General features: G+C 41.5%; 1 protein-coding gene across 3 annotated transcripts in view; it reads right to left on the bottom strand.

The window, feature by feature from the left end:
* The window catches only part of samd11 (sterile alpha motif domain containing 11), a 47022-nt gene extending 26678 nt beyond the window's left edge, over window positions 1–20344 (bottom strand). For all 3 annotated transcript variants that reach the window (XM_055165880.1, XM_055165881.1, XM_055165882.1), the window contains exons 1-4: window positions 19891–20344; window positions 19025–19116; window positions 8087–8262; window positions 1866–1966 (exon numbers count right to left, since the gene is read on the bottom strand). In XM_055165880.1, the coding sequence (XP_055021855.1) occupies window positions 1866–1966; window positions 8087–8262; window positions 19025–19116; window positions 19891–20344 (823 nt within the window). The remainder of the gene's footprint in view (window positions 1–1865; window positions 1967–8086; window positions 8263–19024; window positions 19117–19890) is intronic.
* Between the last annotated feature and the right edge of the window lie 3584 nt (window positions 20345–23928).

Below are 23928 nucleotides of genomic sequence, written 5' to 3'. Positions count from 1 at the left end.
ATGTCCAGAGTAGAAGAAGAAGACATAAGAGTCCTTAAATCCGCTGTGCACTTACTCTCGAACTTTATATCTCTGACGCCCACCTGTTGGGGCTCTCTATTCCTTTGGCGTGGGCTCTACCTTTTTTAATGGTGAGTCTGTGGATATGAGCATTTCACTGGCAGTCAGACTTAGGGCTGATCGGATTGACTTGTTTACAGACACCAGGCGAGCAGCTAATACAACCTGTTAAATCTGTCTCTAATGCCCAAACTAACAGCTTTTAGGGCCCCACCACCCTCAGAATGGGGCAACATGCTGATGCCCCAGTCACTTATTAAAATGGTAGATGTAAAAGACAATAGGTCTATGTTCACAGTTTTTCCTTGTGTACAGACAGAATTGCAAGAATGTATCTATGTGTAATAATTAGTTAATTATTTAATCATTTATGATTATTTCTAAACTTCAGGTCTTATGGAGTTGTTACTAATACCCTACACCCCCCACCCAATCTGACCGTATGGATGATTAATCTCTTGTGTGGAGATGATCACAGAGAGAGGGGCTGCTGAGGTGTTGGGTCTGGATTCACGATACCACTTGCTGTGCCATTGGCTAATGGGCTAAAAGGAGGGGTCATGTTGGGGCAAAAGGGGCAACAATAAGTCAGTGTAATGCCAGATTGAGTTGGAAAATCAGGTAGTAGTAGAAATACATTGAGAACTGGTGAATTTGGATCTTTAAGTTGTCAAAATTTACAACAATTCCCTATATTGCCCAGTCAGTAAGGATGAGAGTGAGAGGTTGGCTGTCTAGTTTGTCTGTGTGAGCTCTAACTGGCAAGCGCCAAATGTAGATTTAATACACAAAAAGGTAAAGAGTATTCTGTTAAATGATTTGAAATTATAAATTGCTTAGTTTGAGTTGCCTTTTCCTTTGAACTTAAGTTGAAATGGTGCAGTAATATGACATGTATAAGGATATTGCTGACGATGGACTAACCATTTAAACACACAGACAGAACTAACAAGAGTATCCTAAATAATATGCAAATAACACATAAGTACCCACCCTGCATTGCCTTACCAATGTCCCAGCCACAGCCATATATCCTGGTCACTGCACAATATCCTCATACGAGCTCCTTGACAAATAGCTGTGATTAAACTCTGTCTGTGTTGTGTCTGTAAGCCAGGGGAAAGGCTCTTAGCTTAGCACACACGCCAGTTTCTTCTGCTCACAACCAAATGGATTAATGGCAAACAAAGCTATTTATTCAGAGGTAATTTAAAACAGGGGCTTTAGCAAAAATCCTGGAGTGCAGCAGGAAATGTGGGAAGAACATTAAGTAATCAAGTTGAGAGCCACCATCAGGAATGACTAATAAGCTTATGTTAAATTCTCCCAATCACACAAATTAGAGTGCATTAGATGGATAATGGAATAATTACATGAGTTACGGAGAGAGAAAAGGTGAGGGGTTGAAAAAGAACAACAGACCAGACATAAGAGACAAAATACAACTCCACAGCTAATAGCAGTTGGAAGCAGATAAATACTGTAATTGCAGAACCTAATATCCAATATCACCAGCCTCATAGCATAACTGCCTAAGTCATTTTTTTTTGGCCAAATTGAGTTTTCTGTCTCATTCTAGTCTTCAGAACCTACTGCATCTGTAGGTGTCATTGACTCCCTTTTCAACCAATCAGATTGGCTGTTACAGGAAAAAACACAAACTGCTCAGGTCATCTTACTAACATAGTTTATTTAGTATTTTCCTAAAAACCTTGAAAAGTGATGTAGGCAATTATTTTATAAGCTAACCATATGTAACAAACACATATCATGTCTAGTGCCCAATCCTGGCTAGTTAGTCCCACCTGTTTGCCCGGCGGTGCTGCGCTCAGACTGGCTCTCGGACATGCCGTGCTGCCTTGTGTGGTGTAGGTTGGAGATTATTGTGGAGAGGTCATTGTCCCGACTGTAAAACACAACACAAAAATAACATTACCATCAAAATCTGAGCCAACATATAAACAATATTCACTAGTATTTAGAGTATAGTACATCACTCACTAATGCACTTTGACAGACTCCTGTATCCAGCACTTTTGGGTCTCATCCCATCTCATTATCCACATTAAGATGTATTAACCACCATTCAAACTCATAAGAACTTCAGCAGCTTAAAGACTGTCTCAGTCTGTGACTGCTGTAACTGTTCTGTTAGAGGAGCATAGTGACCATTTTGGTAATGTAACTCAACAACCTGTTCCGTGACAATTATTTCTGTTTAAAAGTGATTGGTGGTTTGATTCTGGAGTTGGGCAACACAAGTGGTGAAGATTTTATGTTAGAAAGGTCCTCTCAAAGTAATGTGGCTTGCAAAAAAATCATGTTCTCTTTTGTCAATTTGTTATGTCCCCATTTCCTTCCACTGACACAAAAAACATGGCATCTGATGTAAATGTGGATCAAAACCATTATAAAACTATTCTGCCAAGATTTAAATCTGTCCTTTTTATTTCACTCTGAAGAGTGTTGATACTTACTCTGATATGAGTATCAATACTTTTGACAACAATTATGTACTAGACATAACTGATATAACTGTACAGTGTGGACATGACGCTAAGGTTGACATCACGTCTCTCCTTTGTCGCCTCTTTACTGCGGCGGTGTGATCTCTGCAGGGGGTCTGGTTATGACTGCGCCTGTAAAGTTTTGGGACAGGGGCGCTGTGTGGTTCTGAGTTGCACCACTGTGACGGGACACGCGGTCTGTGGCTGCTGGATTTGGGTTTTTACAGCCCCATGATTACAGGCTGCTGCTCTAATGTCAGGCTACCGGTCGCCAGGCTGTTTTCCACACGGCACCGCGGAGATGGAGGTTAGAGCGGAGGGCTTAATGCGCCACCTTTCAGTCAGAGATGCACTCGTTCAGGAAGGAGGAAAAAGTTAAAGACCCAACTGTCACTAAGTTGGGCGCTACAGTCATTTTTGGACTAATGACTATTTCTATTTTAGTAAAGAACTTAAATTAACTTAAATAGTGGCTATTTGGGTCTGAAAGTACCAAAAGGTAAATGGGATAAAGATGTGTTTTACCTCTAAATGTTTTACCAAGTAAACACACTAGCAGCTAGGGCTGAGAGATATGGCAAGAACATAAACCACTCTCATATTGAACAATTTGTTATTTGATTTAATTTGGTCTTACTTAAATAAAACAAATAAAATAGGCTTTCGACATTAATTTCTGGAACATAAACAATATATATTTTTGAATGCACTCCAAACCAGATGAGTGGCTCTGGACAATGACTGAATCTCAATGTGATTAACTGCATACCCCTACTACCAACCCATTTTTGAGTTGTGCCCATGTAGAAAATGTAATATTGGTAAATTGAGAGTCATTGTGTTTTAAGAAGCTGTGTTTCAAAGTGTTGACAAATGAAAACTTTCAACAAAAGATTTTCCTGGTAGAGGGATGATTTCAAGACACAGTGCAACAAGTATAAAAGTGAACATAAAAATATACACATTATTTTAACAAAAAGGCAATTGATGTTTACAAACAGCAAAGACATTTTCAACCAGTTTTACTAAAAGATTTGTAAAATGGTCGAGAAAGGTTTTACATCGATTTATAAACCACAAACCCACTAGACTATAAGATTCCTCAGCTATTGCAGCTATCAGTGCGTGGTGCAGTTATTATCCAATGGCAAAGAGGCCGTTTTAAGCTGCAAGGACATAGTTAGTGGGGTAATTAGACGCACTTTCCTGAGCTATCCCGCCTGGGCTCCAGCTAATGAGGGCTTGGTCCAGTTGCCCCCCACCTCTGCCCCCCTCCCTCACCACCTCTGTGCTATCTTTAGGAGGCAAAGGCAAGGTCATATTATAGGCCTGACGATGGAGGGAGCGAGGGAGGGTGTCTAAAACCTAGTCACCTGAGTCAGCGCTCCCTGAGGAGATGCTAAGGCGGGGGTTAGCGCAAGAAGGACGGCGCCGCGGGGAAAATGTCTGGAGGCTTTGAGCGCTAAGAAGGACATGAGCCCGTCTTATCACCCAGGTGCACGCCCGCCACCCTCATCTCATCCTCCGCTCGGCCCACAGCGGTCAATACAGCCCCCAGTGCCAGCACACACGCACACAGACAAACATACACACACTGACCTGAATAGAGCCGGGCTAATACGTGCTGTAAGATACACAACAGGTCATGGATACTACCAATAATGGAGAGATCACTGGGAAAGGTGAGCCTATCAATCTGTGGAATTATGAATGTAATGGCTCTTAAGTACTATATGCAGTTAAAGTGTTTGTTTGAGAACTCTTTTTATATTCAGAATAATTCATATTTGTATTAGCCATATAATGCACTTTCTAGTATTTAGCAGTAAACTAGATAATTATTTTAGATTTTGATCACTGTAAACATCAGTGGTGTTGTAAGGACTTGCAGTGGAAAGTCAAAACTGGTAAAAACTGAAAAACTGATTATCTTCTGCTGGCCCTGCCTCTTCATAGTGGCATTACACCATATAGCAAACAATGGATTTTCAGCTGCCCTCGAGCAGACTGACGGAAGCGCGGCTGCCAATCTGGGCCATCGGCCCCTCTGACCACCACCAACACTCAGGCACACATAACATTAAAACATTTTCTTGGTCTCTTATGATTTTGTTTTTCACATCGTATTTTGCTGTATAAACTTATTTGAGATAGCCTATTTTACCTGATTTGCTTTTATTTTATTACTATATATGTCATATCTGTTAGGAGCAGCAGACCAGCACTTTTACTTGTCCTTTCCCTGGCAGGTCTGTTGCTTGTGTGTAAGATCCCTTTGCTGCCCTGCTGAAACATTGGCACCAGGGGCTGAGGTGTCTGCATGAGCTGGCGCAGAGTGGCAGCTCCTAGTCGCCACGTCTCTCACACTGAGACACAAACAGGAGGAGAGAGGGGGAGAGAGGGGGCGAGAGAGCGAAGAGAGAGAGAGAGAGAGAGAGAGAGAGAGAGAGAGAGAGAAAGAGAAAGAGAAAGAGAGCAGATAGATACACCCAAAACTATCACAAGAGCTCCAACATCTGGTGCTTAAAGGGCTTATGCTGTTCCCTCCTCCAGCCATGACCATTGAAGCCCACTCCAGCCGGCACATGTGGCCCGCAGCAGCACTGAGAAACTCCAGCAGATTGTGGGCAATAGTCAGCAACTTCGACATAAGGTGGGATCAGGTAGAGTCCTGGCAACATTTAGTATGCAAAGCCATAAAAAGTGCAGTGAGAACTATAAAACAGGGAGTACGGTTGGTACAGCATAGTATTATCAATTATTGTAAACAACCAATTTTCATATATTGAATAAAATGGGACATTGGCCTGTGAGCACCATGAAAGCATGTCAAGTGATATATAGTATGAAAAAGTTGTAATTAAGCTTCACATCTAACTCACAATACACAGACTATATGTTGTAAATAAATAATATAGCATACCAGGGGGAAAATGACATTTTGTAAGGATGGACTAATATTGATATGTCCCCTCCTGCATCTCCTCAAAATAATATAAAAAAGAGTGAACTGTTCAAAGACTCTACTATAGCTACTCTATATTGTACACACCATTGCTACCTTAGCAAAAGCCATGTCTACTTAGCAGTTAATAATAAAATGTACTTTGACTAAAACATGCACATTCTGCTCTGCACCAAAAGCCAAAAGGGCAGAGTCGAACAGATAAGCGGGAGCCGTAAGAGATGGATTCTCGTGAGTTTGAAATCTCAAACTTTGCGACATCCAGTTTCCAGTACAAGGTTACAACGCTGCCATATTAACCGTCATGTAAACTGACACTAAGCCAACAGTGCATGACTTTCCTTCTTATGTTGATCATGCAATTAGCCAATTGTAGAATGCGTAAAATGTTTTGGTGTTAGCCAACGCCTTGCAAAGAATTAAATTGGTGTGATTGCGTTGTCATGGGAAACCAGTGTAAATAAGGACACATTTTCTAGAAGTGGAAATCTCCTCCAGTAAACTATAAAACCTCCGCAGCCTGACTAATTAGTGCTTTAGGGCAAGGCTTTTCCAGTAATGTCTCACTGTCCGCGACCTTTACACGCATCAGCCAATGACAAAGCGTTCAATAAAGCCACGGGATCCAAAGTCAAACAATGTCAGGCTACTGCTCCTATATGTTCTAACTATATACAACATCCTCACCACATTTAGGACTTTAAATAGTGAATGTTTTCAGCACTAGTTATCATCTATTTTTACTGAAAGAAAGGTTTTTACAAGGCAAGGTTTTCAATATCCAAAAAGTGGCAGCATAACAATTATCCAGAGACTTATTCAGCACTTTTCAATAAACACTTGTTATCTGAAACCAAAGTGGGCTTTTCCCAGGAGTAAAACACACAATCCTGAATTAGAGCTATCAAATATTTAGTCCTTGAGATGAAATCCATAAATCAGTGTTAACCAATGAGTTACATAAACGGATCTCTAACTGCACTTAGGTTAAAGCGTTTATTCTTTCTTTTTTCTCTTTTTTTTGGATAATTCTGTCACAGGCTCAAGATAAAGATCAAATATTAAACTTTAGTTCTAGTTATTAAACATACTTCTTGGTAGACACATTTTGAGACATATCATCCATAGCTGCTTTTTAAAAGTAAAGTGCTGTGGTGAGGACAAAGCTCTTTGAATGAGCAGTGCTAAGACCAGCCTGAGTGACAGATGACAGTGATCAGGCCCAGTGTCTGATGATGTGAGGACGACCAGCACAGCCTCACACACATGTATACACAGCCTCTGTATTTTTCACATCCATTGGCCAAATCCAATTTGTTAAGACCCTTCTACGACTCACTTACGAAGCTGCGGTCAATGGAAATCACATTTCCATGATTGGACATCCCATTATCCGGCCCATCCAGACTCACATAGAGGGCTAAAGCCCGGGACAGACTGGGGCTGCGGCTCCAGCGAGTCCGTCGCCTCTCAAAGGGTAAAAGCCTGACATATTAGTCATAAGTGTTCTTTAAATTCATTATCATCTTAACGCGCCGGCAGCACAAGTGTCAGGGGGAGGGGAAGCCCTCTTAAACGAGGTTAGTGGATCCATTTAAAGCCGCGCAGTTGCCACGCTGTCCGCTGTGTCGCACGCTCATTTGAGAAATAAAAAACATCTTCTGTAATGAGGCTGAAGGCTGCTTATGATGCAGACAGAAACACTGGGCCTAATCAATGAACAGCATTATGTGAATCTCACAAACCAAACAGCATCCTTATTATTGTCCAATACAAATGTCATGATTAAATAAACCTCTCTCTGTGGACGATCATTGGCCCATGTCTTAATGAGAGTCTTAAAGTAGAATATGTTTTAGTAAACACTAACACAATCACACCAAAATGCTCTTATGAATTATGTGACTAATGAGCTCACAAAATACTCAACAAACTCTAATGATCCAGTTGTGACAATTAGTCCATCATCCATAATGTTTGTACATAAAAAAACCTGTTTAGCTTCGTAAATAAATCATATCCTGCTGTTGTTTTCTCTTATTTGGGGATATATTTTTAGCATTTGCTACAAAATAAGCTCAAATTGAAAGCACTTTTATAGTACATTTCCAAACAAAGTTGAGCACAGCACAACTTTGGCCATCAGAATACGTCAGAGGAGATATAGTGATTCTTGGCAGCACTTGTAACAAACACAAACAACAAACCAATTAACACTTTGCGAGCCCAGTGCACATCTTCCATTAGACAGTGCAAAGAAAAGCTGTAAGAGCATTTTTAAGCATCTTTGTCTGAGCCTCTCAAACAAGCCTTTAACACATATAAATTACACCAAATCCTTTTAAAAGTAACAACAACTCATTTCAATCATTAGGTGAGGGCTCACTTTTAAACAGGAAGTGAAGAGAAGCAAACAAAACTGAACGTAGGAGAGAAAGAAGTGACAAGTCGAAGGCTAGGGTGACATTTCACAACATACATGTGAATTATACACCCACTTTATCATGAGAGATTTCAATAGCACAAAAACAGTGAGGAGGAGGTTGTGTCTCACCTTTTCCTCATGATACTAAAATGCAGCTCGTCCTCCTGCTTGATGTGGGCATGGTCCCCGCTGGCCCGCTCGCTGCCTTCGCTGTCGTCACTGCTGAAGATAGAGGCCAGCTCCTTCTTTGGCACCCGGTTTGGAGGGAGCGGGATGGTGCGCTTCTCAGCCAGTCGCCCCCGGTTCTGCGTGCAAAAGGCACTTTACATAGTATAGGCTACAAATCACAGATAGTAAGCAGTTCAAAAGTTCAGACAACAATCTGAAAAGTTGACCTTGTGTATGTAATTGTTTAATAACAGTAATAAAAAGGCAAAGGGTTGTCTGTCTAAGTCCAAGTCAAAATTTATTTTAATACCAATTACCCATACAAATTACCTATCACAATCATAATAAAATCACTCTTTCTCTACAATAATAATCAACACAAAATATTGGGTTTAGTATCTATTTGTATCTGATTAACTTTTGATAACCCTACCCAGTAAAGACTAGCATTATAGTCATTACATGTATGTACTGTAACTCCACAGAATAATCAAAACAAACAATATCAGTGTTTGTGGGGAGACTGATCTCAGCACTACATTGTCATTCACAAATATCTTTCATCTCTGATTGATAAAATAACATAACTACATTGTTGTGTATGTTGAAATGTGGGTTCAGGAAGTCATGCTGAATGACCTTTAATGTGACCTGATGGCTCTGAATTGGAAATCCCAGTCAGAGAAAGTCCAGCACAGAGCGGGCTGAGGCAGTAAAGGAGATGAGAGGAACACAGGAAGAGGAAGGGGAGAGAAAGTGAGCAAACTCTGGGCTGAGGTACAGAGAGAAGTGAGCAGAGCGGACTTGTTTTTGCAGAAGGTGAGAGAAATGTAAAAATGAAAGAGACTGTGCAGAGTCCAGACATGAGAGGCTACACGGAGGCAGCTCAGCCCAATGTGGGACACTGGACCTGGGTTTAAAGTCTCTCTCGCTCCTGCCCACATCCTGGTTCTTATTCCCGGACGCCTCTGAGCCCTGCAGCTATCCCTCCACCACGCGCAGCCCGTCACCCCTCTCCTCCTCTCTCCCACCCCTCTCTTCCCCATGTCCCGAGAGGCGCGGCAGCCTGAGTGGCAGGCGGGGGCAGGAGGAGGGATTTGGGGGCTCCTAGCCAAGAGGCAAACAGGTGCAGCCCCTCTGGAGTCTCTCAAATGGCAGACTTTAAAAAGAGTTTGGGGGGAGACAGAGGAAGATGAAAACATCCCTCAGGACGAACAGGCCACAGTTCTGCACAATTCTCTTTTAAAACCTCGCCAGAAAAACACTCTTTTCCTTCTTTCTTTCTTTTAAGAAGTTGTGTACAGCAGTAGCACCAAATGACAACAGATCAGTTTACTGTTACTTTTGCTAAGTTATATTAAGGAACTATTAAACACATAAATGCAACAAGTTCGACAAAACAAATGTTGCAAAAACACAAATAAAAACTATACCATTAGCAGCCTTAAGAAGGAATGGAAAGATATACTTAAGTCAAAATGAACAAATCATTTATTAAGAATGGCTCAGGCTTAGTAACTAGTTAACAGTTAGGAGTTAGAGTTAGGGTATACATTAAATAGTTATTAAGTCTGAATAATTCTCAATAAACTATCTGTTCATAAGGCTCAATACAACAACTGGAGAGGACTATTGAACTTGTGTACTTTCGTCTTATTATAAATGAAGACTTTCTTCATGCTTTATCAAAGCTTATTAAGATGCAGTTAATATTAAGTGTCACAAATATATTGACAGAAAATAGACTTATGTGTCTTTCCTCATGTCCTAAAAACACAAGTGAATACCTGGTCTATATTAATATCAAGTCTGACCAGAACACTGAAAAGAGGAACAACAAGCTATGGGAAGTTTAAAAAATCTAACTGTGATTTTTCACTTGCAGTTTCATTTAGATTTGTGGCATACCTTTGAGAAGTGCTCAGTGTGCACATTGTAAACAACTCCAGGAGCATTAACATTTGAGAAAAGACTGAAATGAACCCATTCATCGCACAACATATTTGTAGAGGTCTAAACTACAAGATACAACAAGATCTTTAAATATTTTTTGGTCTTTTTATTATCAGAATAATTGCTGCCTTTGCGATTTGATAATTGCACCAAATGAAATTGTGATTTCAATTCAAATGTGACATTTTATGGAGTCCAGCTAAATTTTTAGGCTAAGTTTAAGATCTTCTTGAACTCAATGAAAATACCCATCTTCACATGTCCATCTGCTTCTTCATTCATAAAATAGTCACTGCAAGCAAACCTCTTAAAAAATACCCTCCAGAGCAAGGACTTCACTCTCTAACCAGACACTGTATAATACAATAACACTTGTAGTAAGGACAGTGGTCGCAGTCATTGTGTAGGCTAGTGGACAACCACCCACATGGCTGTGACATACCCAGCTCTCCTCTCCCTCCTCCCCCCTGGTCCCCCTGGTCCCCCTTGAGATGCTCCCCCGGAAAACCCCCGTGCTTTTCTCTGGTGGCACTGACGCAGAACCGGGGTTGAGCTCCCACTGCTTCCGGCAACACTTCCTGTGCACAAGGGGGCTGTACCAAACAAAAACACCAAACTAAGCGCACCCCTGGCAGCCCGAAGAGGAGCGCCGTGGGGAAGGTCACCTGAACATTCACGGGTTACTGTGTGTGGTCAGGGTCTGTTCTGCCATGGAAAAAGTCACTCATAAAAGTCCAATGAAAGCACCTCTAAGAATATCTCTGCCCACACGTTCTGCCTAACACTGTGGGAGTGAAAAAATAGACCTGTGTTTATATGCACATATAGTGTACGAGGAGCGTGGTGATTCATTAGGATGCAACTGAAAAGCCAACATAGCAATGCATGTTTGTGCCTACTGCTCTTCTTTTCTCACTTCATGTTTTAAGAAAAATCACATAAAAGTCAAACCAGGTCAAACATATAGATATGGGTATGGTTTATGATAAAAACTTTCACTATTCTTCCTACTCTTCTAAGCATCTAATGTGTCTTTGTGGATAACATAACTGCCCCTGAAAACTTTTGATAAGAAGATGTAACTGTATTTGTTTTAGGGATGCACTAATTCATCTTTTACATTTCTGACACCAGTACCGATAGTTTGGCTTTAGGTATCTGCCGATTCCCAGTCATAACCGAAACCAGCGAAGGGACTAAAAATGGCAAAACACAGTTAACTTATTACAAACAACACAGTTAACTTATTTAAAATGGATCCAAATCTGTTAGATAACTGTTATTTGTCTTGCAAGTAACTACTGAACAGATTTGTATGAATAAAGAGACATTCTGGGCCAACATTAGCAAGTACATAGTTTTATTGCATTCAGTAAAGTCCCAACCAGGATATCAGCTGAAGCAACATCATGAAACCGATACTCGGTCCTGCTATTATTTTTATGTATTGGTACTAATTACTAATGCCAGTATCAATACATCCCTACTTTGTTTACCAAATCTTGCTTGGTAACGGCTAAGACTAAAGAATTACAACACAGTTACAATTCAATACTGACTTTTACTATCAACAATAACATGTGTTTTTACTGTATGTCCATGTGTTTTATTGTAAGTGTAAATGCAATTTCTAACTGTAATGTGTGGTATGTGTGCTACAATACCAACTTATGTACTTCAAATGGAGTTATATGTCCAAGTATTTAGTTTTTTCTATGTAAGGCTAAACCATAAAGGAAAACCACAAAATGATCTGCAATTTTAAGTGAAAACAGTAGCTAATATCGCCTTTCTTTGTGGCTAGGAAAGTTGTTTAAAATAAAGGAGAAATTACAAAGCATTTTTCTGGCTAAATTTACTTCAGACTTTTAAATGAGCTCTGGGTGGAAAACAGGACTAATAGGACTGTTTTTTTCTTCCTCCTCGCCTTATTTCCTGAAAGGTGCACTGCCCTGCCGCTGGCTCCAACAGCATTAGTGAGCACATACACAAATACTACTACTACACAATCACACACATACGCACACACACACGTACACATAACCACACAGAGAGACACACACATACGCACGCACACACAACCACACATACACACACATACGCACACACACAACCACACACATAGACACACACAGCGGTAGCCGGCCGTGACATTCCTGCAGCTGCGGCGCTCTCTCTCCCTCGCACGCGCCCCCCCAGCGATCTCCCCGCGGGACGAATGCCTAATGAGTCACGCGCCTGTCTGCCGTTACCTCGGAGCGTGTTTGTGTGTGTGTGTGTGTGTGTGTGTGTGTGTGTGTGTGTGTGTGTGTGTGTGTGTGTGTGTGTGTGTGTGTGTGGAGGCGGGATGGCGGCCCGACTTGGCGCGAGTGCTTGGGGAAAGAGGGAGGGAGAGGCGGAGGAGAAGAGGAGGAGGAGGGGAGGAGGCAGGGAAAAAGTATGTGTGTTACGGGGGGATGCGGTCATTACGGCAGGCTTAGAAGCAAGGCCAAAGCTAACCATTTGGAATACAAAATACATTACTGCTTAGCACATTAGCAAACATTTTAACAGGTGTACGTCTGAATGGTTCTTTAAAATCAGTTTATAAGACCAATGCATATTCAACTATTTATACATATACCAGTGATAAGGGCTGGCCAATTAATCAAATTTGAATCGAGCTCTAGATTCAGTCATGTTCTTAATGGAGAAGTCCACAACCAATCCAATAAAGAAGCACGTGGTTTGGAGCAGAGTTTACACTTTGGACAAATAATTTCATAGCTTTCTTTTTTAAATAGCACTGATAAGTCTTGTTAATGTTCATAAAAACAATACTGAAAGTTATTTTATTTTGTGTTTTTTGCCATATCACCCTAGCCAGGCTGGCGCCACCTAGTGCCTCCACTCAATTTCATTTTTTTCCAGTGGCTAGGTCAGAAATCAGAATACAATAGACGGTTCGCAAAGACCCCGGAAGTGCAAGTTTGGGCACAGGCCAATCAGCGAAGAGTGATATATTCAGTGTTGTCAAAGATTCCCCAGATTGAGGATTTAAAGCCGGAATAGAGAGAATGTTTAGTGAATTTCATTAAGGGGAAAGACGTTATTGCCCTTCTTCCTACGGGATTTGAGAAAAGCTTAATATACCATTTAGCCCCGTCAGCGGCGCATTACATACATCACAACCAAATAGCAGCGATTGGTTAAATGATAAAAAGTACCCGCCTACCGTCGAGCGAACGAAATCTAAGGCTGCGAGGTCACACGGTTTGTATGAAGTGAAACAAAGTAAAACCGGCTGATGAATCAGGCTAATATCGCCCAGCCCAACCAATGACATTAATATAAGTCAACAATATGGCTATATCTTTAGGTGAGGAGGTGTCTCAACAGATTCAATAACAAATGCATTTGACTGGTGTTTTTTTACATATAGTAGCGGCTTTTATAATCTGACATCTCTATACTTGTCTTTAGTTATATCACAAAAAACAGTTATATTCATATTTATTTTCAGCTGTTTTCTACTCAGATGTTATTTACAGAAAACACATTCATTCACTATGCTCTTAAGATCGTCACATAGTAGTAAACAAAATCAAAACAATGGCCCACTGCGCTTCACAGCAAAGATAGGACTGGGAAACAGTGCATATGTCCAGAGTCATTAATCCATCCAGAATCCAGAATGCATAAACAAACATGCAACAAAACAAACATCTATGAAGCAGACAAAAGAGGTTCTGTGTTAATAATGTCAACAGGTTTCTCTTAACAACTGTAGGTTTTACATGAGAGAGAATCACTGCACCAGTATAGATGAATTGCATTGTATTGCAATGTACTGTACTGATTTGAGTTGTGGATGTTGAAAATAATAAGCTATATTGCTATATATGCCATGAGAGAAAGATGGAAAAAAGTGTAGAGTAGCCTATGTAGTATACAGCCTATATATGTTCTACTTTTACATAATGAACATATACTACTAAATATATATTGCATGTTATAACAAGTGATAAAAGGTTAGGGCTGGGAATGAGAGGGTATCTCATGATTCTATACATTATGCAATACTAGGCTCACAATAATATCCAAAAATTATACTATTCTACATCACAATGTTAACATATTTAGTTCTGTTATTTTTGCATTTTAAAACCTCTATTAACACAACTGTTCTTAAGAAATGCAGTTATTATGACAGACAAGTAACAGTACAACTGATTCATAGTTTCCTTAACTAATTTCATATTTTTCACAAGTTTCCTTTTTTTTCACAGACAGATTGATGATTGTAGATTGGCAGCACAAAAAACTGTGCCAAAAAACATATTCATTGCAATATAAAAATTTGCAATCAACGATACAGTATCACCAAACAAAATCACAATATTTCACAATCTAAAATACTTTGTCACTCTTCTAAAACAAGTTGACTAAAAACAAAACTTTGATTGTCCAAAAAAGAGGTATATAAGTTGCATACATTATTGTTTTTACTATATTCTGAAGCTGTGTCATATAAAAACACAACACCTAAAGAAATTAACTATAATACTAGACTCTATTTACAAACTTACTGCCCTGTTTTCATTTGTCAGGGACTGTGCTTGTGTGTGTGGTGCTGTGCAGACTTCAGGCAACACTTGGGCGTTTGAGGCCGTGTGAGAGAAAAGTAAAAAAAGTGAGAAATCTCCGTGGGGAGAGCAAGCATGCGACCACTCCATACACACACATACATACACACACACGCGCATGAACACACATACATACACATATATACAGACACACACACACGCACACACACACATACACACACACAAACACACACACTCGTACATACACACGCACATTGATGGCCCCACGCGCAGAGCCCAGCCGGCAGTCGCAGCCCAGTGGAGCGGCACAGGGCGGGAGAGACGCGGAGGGGTGTGTGGGGAGGTCAGTGGCGATGCAGTCAGGCAAGCAGAACCGTACACCCCCCTCAACTCCCTCACACACAGACACACACACGCACACACACACACAGAGCGCTCTTGAGTGTTTGTACAGGACCGCCACCACTACTGCCGCCAAGAGAGAGAGGGCTTAAGGACAGGTCACAGGGCAGTGGTGTACAGACATCACCTCACTAAACACTTTAGCAAACAGAAAAGAGAGGCAGTTACACAGAGGTGGGTAGGGTAGCCAAAAATGTGTACTCAACTAAGAGTACTGATATTTCATAATAAGCAGAAGCATAAAGTAGACCTCCAGAAATTACTCAAGTTAGAGCAAACAGTATTTGAGGAAATAAATACTCAGTAAGTCTGGACACAACTATTGAACTATAGTTTGAAATTATTGTAAGGAGTGGATTAAGAAAGTTAAATCATTTAATATTGTCAACAAAGAGCAGTAGGAGTAAAAGTATGGATGAATGTTTGAAAACTACTCCAAGAAGAACAACTGCATAAAATGTTACTTAAGTAAAGGTAACTGAGTGATTGTAACTGAGTAATACCCACCTCTGCAGCTAAACAACCAATCAGGGGTGTAGAAACATATCTAGAACAATTTAGACTTATGGTTTAGCTTTGTATATTAATGTGTTTTGCATAGGATCAGCTTTGAATAACTGCCAGGGGAAGGAGGCAAAAGAGAGAAGTGTTGACAAGGATAATTAGCATTTTAGGATTCAGTGAATAGATAATTTTAAATGTTTGTATTTATCACAAAAGCACATTTTGCAAAGCATAAAAATTCCATGGAAACAAGAAGGTGGCAAACCTTCCCTCAAACAGTTGTGTAGTTACCTTTAAAATACTAATGCCCCAAAGTTAGTCCGAAGTTTGATTTTGTGAATAAGAGGGAAAACATGGACTTACACAGTTTTGGCCAAATAAATTTGTGCACTTGAACTTGCTGCTTTTTCAGACATCAGTTGATGATTACATAACAAAAAGTTTCAAAACAAAGCTTGTAGTTTCAAGTATTTTCAAAAATTGGGACAGCTTTGTCAAGATCACAGTTGCACAGTTTTCCTTTCAGAAAATTTCAAGGTTGAGAATTGCTTTTTGCTGAATCTTTGTGGATTCAGGATGACGAGTCTGCACACAGTGAGTACTTCTGTATACAGTTTTGTTGAACTTCAACAAGGACTACAGAATACTACATAATTTAAATGTATAAGTAAACTAGGTCAGATTTGATCAATTTGGGGTTCAACTCAACCTTGGAGAACTTGATATAAAGTTTGTGCAGAGCGGGATTGCGCATGTGTGATGTTTGTGAGCAGAGAGGCCCTTGGTTGGAGGAGGTCTTTACGAGCCGGAGGAGGGGAGTGTAATTTCCTCCCGGCCTCCACGAGTTCCGCTGAAATAACAGAGCAGAGGAAGCCGTGCTCTCCCCGGAGGAGACACCCCCCCCACCACACGCACACAAATACAGTACATACACAATTGCACACAAGAGTCAGGCCAACAGCCACTAACACGCAACATGACCTACTGCTATTTCATACAGTACAAAATATGTAAATAATGGAGAATGCGTGTATTTATGGTCACTGGATGATGTGAGTGATAAAGAGATTATTTGGGCTTGTTTACTAAGTATAAATAGGCTTAATATAAGGGGATATATACTGATAGCAAGTTAACACCAGTCATATCATAAATTGATATCTTGATGCACAATGCATAGCAGTGGTCTGATAATATGGTGAAAAGTTGAAGTTATAGAATATTCAGAAAAGCACTGAGTGAACAGCAGTAGTGCTGGTAGTCCAGAATAAGTTATGTGTCATATCAATGTGTCTGTATTTGAATGTCTTTTTGAGCAACTGTAATTGAAGAGAAATAACTTCAATGCCCTATTGTGGAATATTCAGGCAGATGGCACACCCCTACCAGAAAAGTTAGATATAAGGAAATGATCATATTACATATCAATAAATAAAAAGATTCATCATCCAGTTTGTAAAATAAAAGCAAGGAGCAGGGATGCATAGCTCAATATCTTGCTAGTTTGAAATAAAGTATTCTTATTAACGCCAAAGCTACATAAAGTGACATTTTCCAAGAGTACATTTGAGTTTTACTGCACAACTTGTCATTACAAACACTTTATGCTTGTGCCGACACAGCAAATTAACTTCAGTAAGTCCTGAACGTCAAGGTGAGACATCTCCCTACCAGCTGCTGTACTTTTCCTGAACGCTCTCCTCCTCGTGCCTATAGCCCAGCAAGATCACTCAAAGTTCAGCCGTCAAACTTTCAAAATAAATGTCTGCATGAGGTAATTTGTGTCAGTAGTAGGCGTGAGCGAGTATGTGTGTGCGCCGTGCTCATCAGTGGAGCGATGCTAGCGTGCCCCGAGGGAAGAGAGCACAGGCCATACAAGTCCTACTCCTCCTGCCTCCGCCCGCGCTGCCGCCTCGCACTCGGAGCTGCCAGCACAACAACCGAGCATGTGAGAGCGGGGGGAGGGGGTGGTGAGGGGGAGAGGGGGGGGCGTCGCCGTGGTATTCGCTCGGAGACTTCAAGCTTCATCAGACAAGGGAAGTAGGAGAGGTGGAGGGAGAGAGAGACAGGGTAGAAGGCTAAAACAACAACCTTAAGGCCTTTCATATTCCTGCTTACGTCAATACAAAGTTCGCCTCGTCACTGCAATAACCGACGCACAAGCCCCAACAAGCCACAAGTCCATACCTGTGATATCTTATTAAGTGGGGACATAAAATGAAGAAAAAGGGGACCGCTTGGCTATATCAACACATGTTTAAGTTTAAAAAAAACAACAGTTTCACAGGCAACAACAAAAAAGACCAAATTCTCAGCTTCATATGTTTGTTCAGCATAAAAAGGCAGGCCTGGAACAGATCATTAAGTTCCAGACATAATTAAAATTCATAATTTTACTTAATAACCTGCACATTTTCATCAAAAATCCAGTATTGATTCATAGAGGTGAGAATATGTCTAAGATGGAAGCCATATAATTCATTGCTAAAAGGTTAAGGCACTTTTAAGGTACTATGTTACTAACCAGCAAATTGTGTTTTTACTTCAGGTCTAGGCCTATGTATGTGTTTGCAAACTACTTTCTGTCATAAAAGTACACATTTAAGTTTAGTTTCTCTCCATTATTCTGCATACTTGATACCTCATGGATACAGGAAGTATGTCTTGGCCCTAAGAAATGTCACAGTTTACCTGCACGGCTCAAACACCTCTGGCTTATCTAAACCGCCTCTGCCTTTGCGTGTCTCGCCCACAATAATCAGCAGTAGCCACGCTCAGTAGCTCGCTAAGCCTCTTACACCCTTCCCTCAAGATTAGGGCTTGGGAGCGTCGACAGATGCGCTTCGTGGTGATAAAAACACGCCCCGCTGCACCTGCGTGAACAGATTTGGCGACGCTGAGCCGGCGGCGTGCGAACTCAAAGCCCAAACACACAGAGACAGCCGCGGTGAGACGGTGTGAGCGTGACACACCTGCGCAGCCCACAGCTTTGGCATGGCGCCCCAGTCCAGCCCCCAGGGAAACGCAGGGCAAACAAAAGTTCAAGAGCCAGGTGACAAATGGAGGCAATGGGACAGAAAAGCCACACCAACGATATGCCCAGAAACAGCAGTGACTTTGAATTTCAACTGCAAACAAACCAGACAATACTAGATATTTAGAACACAAACTATATCTGCTTTAAATGAGAAAGAAACTTAACTTGACAGATTTCATCACCAAAATTCCCCTCATCTTTACAGTCAGGTGGAAAATGTTTATGTAAACATATAGTATAGTATAAACAAAATTAGCAAATGTTCCCCCAAATGTCTTTGCTTGAATCCAAGCCAACTAAAACCTAGAACAAAAAGTTTAAAACGCCATTGTTTTACACTTCATTTATCATATGGTTCACAGTTTGTTTGCCATAAAAGCAGAAAAGTGTATGCACACACTGAAACAGTGATCTTACCACTGGAGATGAGATCCTGCAGCCTGGACAATCACAGATCGGAGGGTGCACCTGTAAAATCCCTTTGGACATGAGCGTCTTCAGACTTTTCCCTACAACACAGAGAAGCACCCTTAAAAGTTATCTCTTGTCAGTTTTAAACTTAAACAATAGTGTGGAGAGTTGGTCAAGAGTTGTGTAATGTAGACCTTCAGTTATGCATGCCTAAAGAGCAGTGGAAGGAGGCAGAGACAGCAGCCAACTGTCATCTGTCTGTGGGCATGCTTTATCAAACTATTAGGCTTTAATTTTGACCTGGGGGTGACTCCCTCCCCCCTCATCCAAACGCGTGTCAGTTCTGCCTCACTAACCTAATGTGTGTGGCGAAAGGGCCCCCAAGATACGCAATTATGCGTTAATGTTGAAGTGGAAGTTTTAATAACAGGAAAGAGCAAACCATAGCACGCAGAGAAATTCTTCAGTAAATCAGAGTAGTCACGTGAGTCCAAATATTTTTTTTTAAATCGTGCCATAAAAAGCTGCATTCACAATTTCTGGGTTGAACATGTGATGCGTGTGCACAGGTGTGCCTTTAAATATCGAGTAATATAATAAACATATAAAGGCACAGCTACAGTCTGTTGCACACTAAGTGCTTAACTCAAACCCTCGGAAACTTTCTAACCCGGATGCCCTGGTTCCGTGCTGGATATTTGGCCAAACTCTGTAAGAGCATCGTGGAGGATAACGTCAATTCGCACAGCCGATTGTAACTCCTTCAGAACAAACCGCGAGTGCAAGTTCGTCCCAACAACAAAAGTGGCCATTAGAAAACACGCGTGCCATCTATCACCATAAACCACCCAAACAGAACCACTTATCCTTACCTTTGTGTCTAATACTGCGTTTCCAGTCCTTGGCCGTCTCCCGTCCACTCACAAATTGAAATTCGTTTGGGGTGAGCCACTCGCCCCTGTATTTAATAGAAGGTCCCTTACTTCCTTGACACAGTTTATTGATATAAAGCAATGCCTTGTTTTCGCCACACTCCACCTCGATACAGGGCTCCCCGTTGTCAAAAAAGGGTTGAAAGTCCGGGATGGAGGAGAACCGCTCCAGCATTAAGTCGTCCGTGTGGTGGTGGAGGTGCTGGTGATGCAGCGCCGAGTCGTGAAGCCCCAAGTACGCGCGGTGATGGGCGAAAATGTGATCGTAGGGCGGCGGATGCGGGGTCACCACGGGGATAGCGGTGGCATTTAAAGGAGCCAGGTAGTCGGCCTGGTTAAACGCGGTCAATGCCATATCGTCTCCATCCAGCCGCTCCTTCTTGATCGCAGGCATGATCGAGAGAGGAGTGACTGAGCAGCGGCTGCCCTGATCCAACTTGAGCGTCCTCTCTGTGTGTGAGCGCAGGGGCTGAGCCAGACTTGGAGACGCGCTGCTTGGTTTTACGCAGAGCCCGCGTGTCGCCGTGTGACAGCACTGTGCTCAAGTTGCCGGATAGATTCCCATTCAGTAGTTCGCCGCTCCTACCTCCCACATCTAATCTCAGCCGCGCAGTTAATTCCTGCGTGCTGCTAGAAGCTCTGAGCGTGGACCTCGTGTTGGCCAGTCATCTGAGGCTTGTCACTCGCACACACGTCACTGACTGGACAATTTGGTGCTTTTATGAAGCAACTGTAACAAATACAGACAGTTATCATTCAGTCTTCTAAATAAGAAATAAGAAGTTGTAACCCTTTTTCATTAGTTAAACGATAAAAAAAAGATTATTAGCCAATATAGTACAGGATCACTATTGACTGTGTAAGTTGCAAATTCTTGTTCTCTGGCTAATGTCATTTATAAGATCTTATTTGAACTCAAACTGAGCACATCCTCGCATCATAAGTTTGGATGGAATTGTTTTTAATCCCCGTGCACGTCAAGTCACGCTGAAGTTCACAGCCCCAGACCAAACAAGATTTGCACTCTCCGCCGCTCCTCGGCTTGGCCCATTTTAACAACGGAGAGCGAGAGAGAGAATGCAGGGGGTACAGCCACGGGCAGCGCTCAAGCACCATGAGCAGCGACCGTCACAGGGGAGGTAAGAAGAAGTCTGGGCGTTACACTAAATAGATTAGTTTATATGAACAATATAAACACAACTTTATGTAAACCTTTGAGGACAGTAGGTCTACTGACTGATGAATGACTGAAATAATAAGCCTATGGCTAGAAGCCCTACATTGTGCAAGCCAGACACATTTTTGGGAGCAATATTTATTTGCCCCGTCCCTGTCAAATACTTAGAAAACATAAAAGAGTCTTATGATAGTAGCTTATGTTGATTAGGCTACATCTTGTACAATGTACACAGACAACCATAATGGCACTTTTAAGTGTAACCTATTGTATGAATGTCTTCAAAGTTTCATGGTTTGCTCCTTTTGTGTAAATAAAAACAACATCACTGATGTTTACTTAAGTTTACTTAAGTCAACAGTAGTAGACTTAAGTAAACTTACTTATGTTTGTTTTGATCAAAATGATCTGCACTCCACAAAATCTGAAATTACTTAAAGTTATGTTCCATGTTACTCTTGATAAATGGTGGTCTATCTGTACTAACTATTATACTGATTTTACAGGTCTGCAGTGGTGTGTGAGGCCAGCTCGTGGACCACATCTGACCCCCATCAGTGGAACACCCAGGTGGAGCTCGCAGCTCAGCCGACACATGGAATAGCCATCCAGCTCCGAGGTGGGGTCCAGGCCTGTGTCAGAGCCATAAATCAGGCCAAACTGCCGCGGACGCACAGGAAGGAGGCAGGCCACCGCACGGGCGGATGGAGCAAGCAGGAGGGCCAAAACCACAGCAGTTAACCGGCCAAGTCTGAAAACCAAAACACATGACTTAATACAAGGGTCCACCTGAAGCATTATCTAAAGCACCTATGTTCTGTTGTAGTGACTAGTTTCATCACACCAAGAAAAATGGAATACATAGACAACACAAGTCTAAATGAGGATTAATCAAGGTCAAAAGCAATTATAAACTCTCTACACCCAACTAAAAACAGCAAGCACCACTAAACAAGCTTTGAGAACCACTATGTAATGTTATTATATAGACTTAATAACTGACAGCCTATGAAACATACAAAACAGTTCAACAGTGCATAATAAGTCTGGTGAAATTCATGATAATTTAATATTGATGGTAAATAAAGTGTAAAACTGAAACTAAATTAGTGTATTCATCTTGTCCTTCCCACTCAACAGTGAAACTAGTGACATGAATCATTTGTTTGTGGTGTGTGTTTATAAAACTTCAAACTTCATTTTGAGGAAGTGCAACCCTGTATGATTCAGATGAGATTATGTAAAAGCCAAGCCATACTCAGTGGAAACTTGTGTAGGAGCAGACGCCCTGTGAGGACAGCCCTGATGAAACCCGTCCTAAAGGGGACACCCAGCCCCCTCACGCATGTCACCAGTGACTCATGTCCCATGGAGGGGTTCCCCGAAAAAAAAAGCACTTTTTCACATCTTCAAAGGGCAGTTTGATGTCAGTCTAAGGACAATTTTCCATCAACACAACTTTCTCAGAAAAAAGGTTAACCTTTACTAAACAAGGTTACTTCTATCTAAAGAGTATTTTGTTTCTACAACTACCAAAAAATGTAAAGCACAGTACTTCAGTATGCATCACAGGTTAGCAGTGATGCTTACAATTAAAGTTATTATCTAAATATAAATCACATTTAGAAGGCAACAGTAACTCAACTGGATCCATAAGTGTCAGAATACCTTCTGATGTTTCCTAGACTCATACTAGTTCTTTTCTAGAGTGAGTAGTTCTACCCTATCCCCTTACAACATCATACATTTTGTTCTGATACGATATAAAGGTATTTTATGCAACAGACCTAAGTTGTGTCTAACATTGTGACTATGGTGAGCTACTCTCTTTTTGCTCAAGGTCAATGACAAAAGCTGTCGTCCATCGGGAGTCCCCCTACAGCCCCCCTCTCTGCCGCTGTTGGCCGCGGCCCCGGAGCCGCAGCGCTGCCGGCTGCTGGCGGGGGAGAGGTAATAAATAACCCGGGGAGAGGAGCGGAGACCGCCGGGCGGTGCACAGTCTGACCTGACAAATACTCAGTGGAAAACCATCAGAGAGCGGAGCCCACCCCCAGCGCCTGGAGCCTGCCTCAGACAGGAGCACACACACAGGCTGCAGGCTGCGCTGGAAGAGGAGACGAGCACAAGACAGACAGAGTCCTCGGGCCGCAGCCAGACGCCGCCCAGACACGGACAGAGTAATTAACTATTTAAAGCGGGGATGCATTTCTTCACCAAGTCTTCTCAGTATCTCGTTCAATTTCCGCACAAAAACAACACCATCAGGAAGGAAGGGTTCAATACCCTAACTTCTCCCCAAAGTTCATTCACAAAGGCAGAAAGTTATAGTTCAGCAAATATGGTCAATTCAAAAGCTGTCTGTCTACATATATATATGTGTGTGTGTGTGTGTGTGTGTGTGTGTGTGTGTGTGTGGAGAGAGAGAGAGAGAGAGAGAGAGAGAGAGAGAGAGAACGTCTGCTAACAAAGTTTGTAGAGAAATTTACTTAACCAAATCGTGTTTAGGTTGCACTTATAACTGTTCTGTCTCTCTATTCATAGTAACACCAATAGTGTTTGCAATGATCACTCTATGGACTAAATAAATGTTATAATAGTCAAAGAAGTTATACCTTATAACATGCAAATTCAGAGAAAAGAGCCAAACCACTGAATCTGAGCTTTGTGATCATGATAAATTCATTCCTGATATACATCTGCTGTGAGTTCAAATGGCTCTCTGTGCTCTTGAAGACCTAACGTTAAACACAAATAACAATGTGTGTAACAGTGTAAAGGTGAGGTAGAAATCATTTAACTAA

The sequence above is a fragment of the Boleophthalmus pectinirostris genome, unplaced genomic scaffold (genome assembly GCF_026225935.1).
Source record: "Boleophthalmus pectinirostris isolate CB_2022bp ecotype Guang Dong unplaced genomic scaffold, ASM2622593v1 HiC_scaffold_8, whole genome shotgun sequence".
Lineage (NCBI taxonomy): Eukaryota > Metazoa > Chordata > Actinopteri > Gobiiformes > Gobiidae > Boleophthalmus > Boleophthalmus pectinirostris.
This window is presented reverse-complemented; position numbering and strand designations above follow the sequence as displayed.